General features: G+C 38.3%; 2 protein-coding genes across 4 annotated transcripts in view; both read left to right on the forward strand.

Annotated features, from left to right (window-relative positions):
* The window catches only part of rtca (RNA 3'-terminal phosphate cyclase), a 9,192-nt gene extending 8,647 nt beyond the window's left edge, over positions 1 to 545 (forward strand). The window contains exon 11 of the mRNA XM_015043757.1: positions 297 to 545. Within this exon, the coding sequence (XP_014899243.1) occupies positions 297 to 395 (99 nt within the window). The 3' untranslated portion in view covers positions 396 to 545. The remainder of the gene's footprint in view (positions 1 to 296) is intronic.
* A 1,493-nt stretch (positions 546 to 2,038) lies between these two features.
* cdc14ab (cell division cycle 14Ab) overlaps positions 2,039 to 10,375 on the forward strand; it is a 36,646-nt gene continuing 28,309 nt past the window's right edge. For 2 of the 3 annotated variants that reach the window (XM_015043754.1, XM_015043755.1), the window contains exons 1-5: positions 2,039 to 2,496; positions 4,758 to 4,848; positions 5,994 to 6,069; positions 7,132 to 7,224; positions 9,434 to 9,513. In XM_015043754.1, coding sequence (XP_014899240.1) covers positions 2,451 to 2,496; positions 4,758 to 4,848; positions 5,994 to 6,069; positions 7,132 to 7,224; positions 9,434 to 9,513 — 386 coding nt within the window. In that variant the 5' untranslated portion in view covers positions 2,039 to 2,450. The remainder of the gene's footprint in view (positions 2,497 to 4,757; positions 4,849 to 5,993; positions 6,070 to 7,131; positions 7,225 to 9,433; positions 9,514 to 10,375) is intronic. The other variant, XM_015043756.1, reaches the window with a different exon arrangement.

Below are 10,375 nucleotides of genomic sequence, written 5' to 3' on the forward strand. Positions count from 1 at the left end.
TGATTGGTATCGGTGATCGAGCCTCATGGATGATCGGAATCGGCAGAAAAAAACCTGATCGGCACATCTCTAATAATTTGTGATGTGTGAGTTTAAATCTCCCCACATGATGCTGCCACCACCGTACTGCCCCGTTAGGATGGTAGAAGCTTCCCTGTTTTTCCTCCTAATGTTCCTCTTTAGTCTCCAGAAAACATTTTTTTCTCCTGGAGCTGCTTTATAATTAGAATCAAAGTCAACTCATTTAGACTTTTATTTTGAAACTTTAATTCTTCCTGTTCCTGTTGTGTCTGCAGGCGAAGTTTACGATAACGAAGAGCGAAGACGAGCTGAGCAGCGGCGTCACCTACATCATCGAGTGTCAAGGATCTGGAGTGGTTAACCCCAACCTGTAGCCACACACACACACACACACACACACACTCTGCTGGACTTGTAGCTGCTCCTGACATGGCCGACCCTCTTAGTTTCTGTCGCTCAGGGTTTCTTTTTGTTTCCTTAATAATGTGATGAAATTATTAAATAAAATTCTTCCAAACAATCAAGATTTTTGTTTCATTTAAAAAAAATGTTTTGCTTTTGGGGAAACTGAATGAAAGCAGCTGAATTCTGGGTAATGTAGTTTCCTCCAGCTGAGGATGGGAGAACAAAAACAAAGCGTGACCTTTTCCAGACTCCAGCTGCTGGATCAGAACCAGAACTTCCTGTGCCGCCCCGTTTCCGTGGCGTCAGTGGCGCGGTGTCGTGTTGACCTGCTGCAGGTGAGCTGGAGTCCGGCTCGGTGCTCCGTGTGTTGAAACCCGAGGCTGCTGTAAGCTCACACCTCTGTCCTCCTCCGGCACCGGCTGTAACCCAACCCGGGTCGCTGCTGGTACCGCCGCAGCGTCCTGGCTCAGTGTCCTCGCAGTCCGCCAGCCGTCCTGCAGCATGACCGAGACGGGGCCCTGGAGGAGGCACCAGGACCAATCCCAGGCCCCGCAGCCCACACCGGGACCTGGACCCGGACCAGAACCGAACCGCGTCTGGATCTCACTGATTGCAGGTCAGTTTGGCTTCATCAAGCTGATTTTGCTCATCTGGATGCTGAAACCCAAAAACCTTCAAATCAGAACACATTTCTTCTTCAGCAGGTTTTCCTCTGCAGTTTTTACAGGTGCTTGAAATTCCTTGAATTTAATTTTGTGTCTTTAAGCTTTGTAAAGTATATAAAGTCCTTGAAAGTGCTTGAAATTAATACTGCACAGTATAATAATAAAATGCAAAATAATGTTTGATTAAAAGCATAAATTTGGGAAACTAGTTAAAACACTTAAAAAGACAGATACATTCCCCCCTCACTTTCTGAAGTTGACTAATTTATTCTAGTTTTGGGTCAGTTATAATGTCAAATTATTTCTATTAGTTAATTTGATGCTGGTGAACAGAAATTACTTGCAATAAGCAATGGTGTATGTACTCAATTTGTTATAAATTTCTATCCATCCATCCATTTACACCCTTGTCCCTTAATGGGATCTGGAGGTGCTGGTGCCCATCTCCAGCTAACGTTCCAGGCGAGAGGCGGGGTACACCCTGGACAGGTTTGTTATAAATTTGTGAAATAAAATTACTTTATTCTATTTTATTTAGATGTACCAGCATAAAACAAATATAGTAAATTTTGAAAATATCTCAATTATTTTATGGAGCACTTTGAGTTTTTAAGGAGTATTTTATAGTAAATTTAGTCTAAAGCTTCATTTATTCCTTTTTTGTGATGAAATCCAAAGGAGTAGAACCAAACATGCGCTGTAATCATACACACAGTTAAAAATTCAGATCAGAATTACACAACTCGAAAAATTACATTTTATTTTACTGTAAAGCAAGTATTAAACAATACTTGCTTTACAGTAAAAAAAATTTGAGTCAAATTCCCTGGTTTTTCTGGGGTTCCTGTTTTTCTTCCTGGGGTGTTTCCCAGTGGACCATGAACGCGGCACAAAGTGTTCTGTTCGCTGATTGGCTGCGGTGTCCCTTAGAGCGGCTGTCGTTGTTATGGCAACGTATCTTAAGGAGGGATTTGGTCAATCAGAGTTTCAGACTCTCGTCAAGCTTGCGGAGCTTTAACATGCTAATATGCTAATCAGAGCATATTTATCGGGTAAAGGGGGAAAAACAAAACAAAAGAAACAATGGGAATAAATTCGCAGTGAACGAGAGGAAGCTACAGTGACCGATGGGAAGCTGAGGAGGAAGTTTTACAACTTTTTAAACACGCTGTGTGCGGTTCGCTGCTAGCTCCTCAACGGCTAGAGCTGCTAGCAGTTTGAAAACTTTCTGAAGCCGCCCAGGAGTTAGACGGACCCTTTCTGGAGTTTTCGGCAGAAGCTGAACGAGTGCAGGAATTAGACTTGACTCATGACCGTGGAGTTGTGAATCGCTCCCCGGTTCCGTCTACCCTGTTCCGGATGGCTGAGGAACGAGAGCCGCGGGGAGCGGCAGAGTTGATCAAAGGTAACTTTAAGCAATATGACGTTAAAATCAGTAATAAAACTAAACGCCACAAGACTAGTTCATTAAAAAAGATTAAAATATAATACTTGAATTTAAGAAACTCACTTTATAACCTTTTTTCCAACCTTTTAAAGCTCCCATTTTGATCAGCATTCAATTAGTTTGGACTATTCCTGTCAACCTTTTTAAGTAAAATGTATTATATAACGTTCATTACATAATACAAATTATATTCTTTATTTACAATTATTTTTTAATTTCAAAACACATTATTTTTGTATTGAATCTACCAGAGGTGAGTATAGTACTAAAGCAGTACTTGACATATATTTACTCAAGATAAACGTAAAAGCAATTATTCAAGACAGAAGAATAAAGTATTTTGTGAAAAGATTACCTAATCAGAACATCTGATTTAATCTTTAAAAGTTAAATTATGTCCCAATATTGGTATTTTAACAACAAAGATATCTAATAAATAATGTGATTAAAAAATAAGTCCAGACAGACATTTAAAATTTTTTCTAAATCAAAAATTTTATGTAAAATGAATAAAAATACAACTTACAGCAGGTAATATGTATGTCAGAACAGGGTAAAGTACTTCCAATGACGATACAGTATTTACTGTCTTATTTTAATCTCCAAAAGGTTCAGCAGTTAGAAAAGTATAAAATATTTTATTTTTTCCTCAAAAAGTGTCACCACTAGTAGCTACCATAGAAGTTAAACATCAAAGATTGAATATTATCTCTTAAAACAATGTTTTTATTATTAAACCAGAATTTTTTTCTATTCTTTTTTCTATTTTTCAGTCAAAATGTTTGAAGTTCTTTAGTTGTCGGTCAGCTGTTGGTCTAACTAATGTGAAGGTTTCAACCGGCAGGCGGCGGATTGGACATTTAATTTGTCTAATTTTGGAGCCTGAGTTGTTTTTACTTGAGCTGATCTTTCCCGTCTCTCAGGCTGCAGCTTAGTCATGATGATTACAGGAAGTGTTCACAGCCAGTTAAAGCCGTGTGGGAAATCTGGTCTGAACCAAGGCCACTGGTTTGATTTAATGGACAGCAAAAATCCCAGTTGATTCAACCCAGGTGGTTTACTGGGACTTCAGAATGCTGACGCAGGAATTTAAAGGAATTTGTTGAAAAATAATTAAAAATGTAACTATCAGACTGCATTTTATTATCTTTGTATTGTTTCTACAGATGTGGGATTTAATAATTCATTCATTCAAATTAAATAGCATTGTAATTAAAGTGTATTGTTTTGTTTTGAACATAGGTTTTAAAAAACAACAATGTAAGAATAAAATCCTGTAAATCTTTATTTTATTTTTCCAAGTCATTTCTGTCTGGATGAAACATAAACACAACCATCCTAAATTTCCTGTTTCACTATTAAACTGCAACATTTTATGATACCAACAAATGTTTGACATCACAGAAAAGTGCAAGATTCAAACCAAACTACGACCAATTTTCTCCCCAAATATCCGACATGTTGGTCTTATTTCAGCTGTTTTATTACGTCTTTTATCCACAGGTAGTTTTAGATTTCAAAATATCATGAATTTGGTTTGATTCAGTTTGTTATTCTGTTTCTGCTCTGTCTGCATGAGCTTCTGTTTATTTGATGCATATAAACATATTTGTGTCTCAAATGAGGCAAATTTAAGCATTTTTGTTGCCTTACATTTATCGTTGATTTACATGATAATATTTTTTACATTATTATCCAGAATAATAACGGACTGAACATTGATCCCTGTGGGACACCATAAGTAATGTCTAACAAGTCGTCTACATTTAGCAAATAGAAATAATTTTAACTGACATAAAACAGAAGTTTGGTTTGATTTAACTTCAGATAGTAACAGGGGGAAATCAGCTTCTGCTTATTTGTCCTGTTGTCTGAACTCTGAAAGCTTTGCTGATGTTTTCTGGTTGGTTCCTGAGATGTGACCAAAGGACAGTCTGGTTTTCTGGACGTATTGAATAATAAAAGTTTGCTGCTGTTTTCGTGTTTCTCCTGATCAGCTTTGTTTTGCCAAGCTGTCGTCCTGCTGCCTGTAGAGTCTGAAACACTTTAAAAATATAATTTGTACAAAGATCAAGAGCTGCTGTGATAATGAAATGACCCAGAATCTCCCCGGTGTTTATTCATCTGAATCTCAGCTCTGAGGAGGTTTATCAGAGCGAGTACTGTAGTCATAACCTGTAGCATCTGGTTTAACTGTAACACTTAATGTTTCCCTGCAGACCGTCTGTACTTCGCCACGTTACGCAGCAAACCCAAAAGCACCATCAACACCCACTACTTCTGCACCGACGACGAGTTTGTCTACGAGAAGTAAGTCTGACTTCAAACTGCTTTCACTCATTTACACCACGACTGTAAATCATCACCAGAGAAAATATTGAGAGTTTTGACCCAAAAACTTAAATAAATGTTTCATTATTTTTATATTTGAGACACTTTAAAGGTTAAAAAAGTTTTTTTTTTTTTCATGAACCAACTTTCTCCTTCTGTCTCCAAAACGCTGCTAATGTTTAGTTTTACATGAAAGTGATGAAATGTTGAGTTATGACTGAATGAATCAGTTTGATTTCTTTTTGTTCATCAGAAGCCAAAAGTCAAATGACTTCACCTCCAGATTTCTTTCTCTGTTGGAGGATCTGTGTTTAAATCTGGTGACTCGTTCTCTGTGTATCTGTTTTTGCTGCTTCAGGTCTTTTAATCAAATAAAAACATTGAAAATGAATCAGTTTGATCCTGAGAAAATGGGTTTCAGATTCCTTGCAGCTAGACAAGTCACAATAAACTTTGTGTTAAACCAGTGGTGTCCAAACCTTTTGGACAAAAATGTCAAGTTGGAAGGACTCTGGCAGCCACAAAACATTTAGTATTTTTTTCTTTTTAATTGTAATTGCAAAAATGTTTTAATTTTTAATTTAGGTTGTTCCTGAACTGTGATCAAGGGCCGTCCAAAATCATTCCATGGGCCACAAATGGCCCCCGGGCCGCACATTGGACACCTCTGTGTTAAACGATAATATTGCATGATGACGCAGGTTTACCCTCTGATGCCACTAAAACTTAATGTTTAGACATTTTAAACATCCAGAATAAATGAACAAAAACGATAAAACGAGATTAAAAAAGGCAAAACTGTAGCTATAAATAAAACGGATTTGGAAACAAAACCGCCTTCTTTATCATGCGATGAACTGAGTTATTATGATATCATGCAGCTTTCATGCTGTGTGAGAACAAATGTAAACAAAAGAGAATATTTTAATATTTTTCAGTGAAAACCAGTTTTCCGTCAGAAGTTTCAGCTGAGTTTGGAGCGACCTGCTGGATGTTTGGATCGTTCTGAAACCTTCCCACATGCAGGATGTATTTCTGGACTTGCAGTGGGGATCGTCAGCGTTACTTCCTGTTTCCGGTCTGCGGACTCGGCTTCATGCCGTTTCTCTTGTGTTTCTGCCCAGTTTCTACGCAGACTTCGGGCCGCTGAACCTGGCCATGCTCTACCGATACTGCTGCAAGCTCAACAAGAAGCTGAAGGTGAGTTTCTCTGCTGCTGATCCTCCCTGTGCAGGAATGTCCTGAATGCGGCGCGGAGCGATGCGAGCGTGACGCAACCTCCCGCCGAGACACCGTTAAACACGCTTCCTCTGTGTTTGTGTTGGTTGCCGTGGCGCCCGGATTCCTCAGGCGACCGGACGGTCCGGATCGGCGTGACTTTCTCCGAGTCGGATCATGTTTCATCACACTGACGGAGGATCTGGGTTCACCTGCAGCTGGTTCCCATTTAAACCAGTCAGACTCACTGGGTGCTGATGTCACTCACTGCTCTGAACGTCTGAAGAGACAAAAATAAAAACTTGTTTAGAGCCATAAATGTTACATAACTTTTAGTAAAACACAACTTAGACATTTATAATAACAATCTGATTTGTGGTCATTTCTTAAAAAGTACAGTTTTATTTCTGTTTGTAGGTTTAAAAACAAAGAGAAACATTTACAAAATCAGGATTAATTTTTTTCCATAGGAAGTTGTTTATGGAAAATTATTTAAATGAAAGTAAGCACTTATTGTACAACATAAAATATAATAAATAAATCAAGTTTCATTGTTTATTTCAGCAACAAGGCAGGTCAAAGTGCTTCACATGGTAAAAACACAAAAGTAAAAAGTAATAAACCTTGAAGTCTTCACTCTTTGGCAGCTGAACACAAATGTTTGCCAGACTTTTCATCATTTCATTACCAAGAAGAACCAGCTTTTACTTTCTTCCCATCGCTCTGTAATGCTGCTGGTCTGCAGTGCTTAGCGTTATGTTGTCATCTGGGTTCTAATGAGCTCTCCTGCCGGTGTTGGCGGGCCGATCCGGGTCCAGTGGGTTCATCACGGAGCCTCTAATGAGAAAACGGAGGCAGCTGACGGTTTAACAGTCGGCTGAGAGAATCTGTAGCTCGCCGTTTCCTCTGATTCAGCCGCTGCAGTTTGAACCCGACCGGCTTTAATTCAGTCATCAGTTCACACGTTCATAACGCACAGAAAGCGCTCGGCTTCTGTTGGAATGAAGGAAAACGACGAGTAACTGTGTTTGTGTTTCTGTGCAGTCGTTCACGCTGACCAGGAAGAGAATCGTTCACTACACCAGCTTCGACCAGAGGAAGCGCGCCAACGCCGCCGTGCTGATCGGCGGCTACGCCGTGAGTCCGACTCTCAGCACATCCCACCATCACTTTAAAAACTGGAGAAAAACTGCTGGTTGTTTATAGAGACAAACAAGAACATCACGGTTTTCTAAAATAAACTCCAAAATCTGATTTTTCTCTCATTTTTTGCTCTAAAAAGCTTTGAGTTTTGACCAAAGATGATAAAATATTCTCAGATTTGTATTATTTAACCCCCAGTAGAGCTGATGAAACTTGTCTGTTTTAGTGGGATGTTTGTTTCCAGCTGCATGCTAACTGGTTAGCTTTGACTTTACAAAACCATCTGCAGAAAACAATTCAGTTATTTATCCCAAAGAGAGAAATTACGTTTTGTAACTAATTTCATCTAAGACTCTTCAAACCGTTGTTGCTGATGGATCTCCAGTAGCAGTCAGTCCTGCAGTGACTCTAAATATGCCTCTGACTGAAGACAGTCAGTCTACCAGTCTCATGAGCGTTGTGACATGCTAACAGCTCAACATCCAGGCACTGCTAATCCTCCTCCTTTACTTTTGCTGCTGCTCTGTAAATCTCTGTCTGGCCGTATGTAGAGCTGAATGATAAACTCAGTAATTACTTCAATAAACCATAATGTTGTTGTTTTGAGACCATTTTCAGGTAATATAATGATAAAAATTGCTCAAAGATCAATAAACTTTAATAATAAACATTTATCATTGGAACTGAAGACATTTAAAATGTCCAAAATAAATAAAAACAACAAATCAAATGAATCATGAAGTCACAAAATTATCCTTAAAAAAAGAGAAACTGAGACCAAAACATCAGACTGAAGATTTAAACATCCAGATTTTGGTAAAAATTTTGATCATGTGATTAATTGATTTATTGTCTTTATTTAGATTCATGATTTATTAATTAAGAATTAAGATTTATGATCCTTATCCAACGTTCAACCCAACATTTCTACATTAAATGATCCGTTCTGCTTTCTGCTTAGTTCTGGTTTTGTTGGATCTTTGTTGTTCAGGATCTTCTAGTTCTGGAGTCCCAGTCCAGTCTAGAAGGTTCAGAACCAGAAACCCAGCTGGTTCTGGTTCTGGTTCTGGTCCAGAACTCTGCAGGTGGGACATTAGACTCACACACTCTCTCCTGCTGCGTTTCGCACGTTGAATATTTGATGGTGCTGAAACAAAAGTTGATTGTGTTCACGGAGCGGCTTCTGGCTCCGACACAATCAGACCGGGTCGGACCCGGCCAGAACCGCAACAATAAGAGTTCTTCATATTTTCTGATGCAGAACGGTTTCCAGCCTTCCCTCTGCTTGTCTCTAAGACGGCGTCGAAGTTCAACAGGATCAACCAGAACCTTCAGATAATCAGAAATGTTTCCATTAAAATGTGTGCAAAACTTTGTCAATCAGCAATAAGTCAATTAATCAATAAATCAATTAATCAATAAATCAATTAATCAGTAAACCAATTAATCAATAAATCAATTAATCAATTAATCGCATGTTTTCCTCTTTTCTCTCTTTCTACCAAAAACTGGATGATAAAAGTTTTCAGTCTGGTGTTTTGGTCTTAAATAGCCCTTATTTTGAAAGGCAGTTTTGTTTCCATAATTAATTTTGTTTGTTTATTTCTGATATTTAAATTGTCTTATAGTGCCGGAGTTAAATGTTCATTAGAATTTAAAGTTTGAGAATGTGTTTGTTCATTATTATTAGCGTTATATTACTTAGAAATGGCCTCAAAACAACATTATCATTTTATCGTAATAAATTTTGGGACAATTTATCGCCCAGCAAACTTTTGCTGTCATGACGGCGAACGCTAAAGTTAAAATAACATTATTTCCTTTAAATAAGAAACACAACATGAATAAGATTGTTGACACAATGAGTCATTAATAAACAAGCCGCTCCACCACCACCTTCTTCTTCTCGTTCTTCGTTTCCACCAGTAGTAACGTCCGGTTGTTGATCAAGTGACTCTTATGAGGCTAAAAAATAGTTTTAATTGCAGTTTTATGAAATAAACCAATTTCCACCTCATCCTGGCTCCAAAACTTTTATCATAAAATGTAAATTTTTCCAAATTGTCGTGTTTCCATGAGCAGATCTATTTCCTAAATGTGACTTTGGACAGCTGTAAGGAACCGCAGCCGGTGTTTCCTGCAGCAGCGCCGCTTCATTTCCCTTCTGGGTCTGATGATGTCACGATGCTTTTCCTTCCTGCAGGTGATTTACCTGAAGAAGACTCCAGAGGAAGCCTTCAGAGCGCTGATCTCTGGCTCCAACGCCGCCTACCTGCCCTTCAGGTGAGTCGCCGTCTCACACACACACACACACACACACACACACACACACACACACACTGCTGGCACGGAGGACTGACACCATTAATCACATTAATAATCAACTGGTTTAATAATCAATCTTTAACTGCAGCATGCACTTAAAAAGCAATTTGCTGTAAAACCACTGCACAGTAAGTAAACTATAAAATGTATCTACATTCAGCATTTAAGATAAAACACTTTTACCTGTTTTATTCACTAAAGGAACGCTACAATTTAGGGAATAAAATGTTTATTGTCCTATTTGAAAAGGATTGAGGTTGAATCATTTTTATAGACCTACGTAAAAATCACTGCAGGATCGACGTTAAGATCCTGGTGTAAAATAAATGTTCTTCAATAACTACCACTAAGACACACCACCAACACATGGCAGACAGCCGACCCTTCTGCTCCATCACCAAACGTTTTGAAACTATGTCCTGATTGTTTTATTGATTAATCGTCAGAATAATCGATTATTAAAATAGTTGCTAGTTGCTGCCTGACTCTCAGGGTATTTCAGGTGTAATGTGTCATTTATATAGTTTTACTGTTTTTATCAGGATAATTAGATTTTTAATGAATATGGATATCTTTTATAAAGTATAACTAAATTAACTTACTGGTTTCTGTTATTAATTTGCATATTTAATCGCCTGTAACTTGTTCTTAGTTTGTTTCCCTTTGATAGTTTTTATGAGCTCGTCGCAGCCTTACAGCATTTTGCCACAAACTAAATACCACTGCAGTAGATTTTAATCGAAACATTTATTTTTATCCCAATAAAAACCAAATGATGTGTGTGTGTGTGTGTGTGTGTGTGTGTGTGTGTGTGTGTGTG

This window comes from Poecilia latipinna, unplaced genomic scaffold, assembly GCF_001443285.1.
Source record: "Poecilia latipinna isolate Pla-1442-1.1 unplaced genomic scaffold, P_latipinna-1.0 Scaffold647, whole genome shotgun sequence".
In the NCBI taxonomy this organism is placed as follows: domain Eukaryota; kingdom Metazoa; phylum Chordata; class Actinopteri; order Cyprinodontiformes; family Poeciliidae; genus Poecilia; species Poecilia latipinna.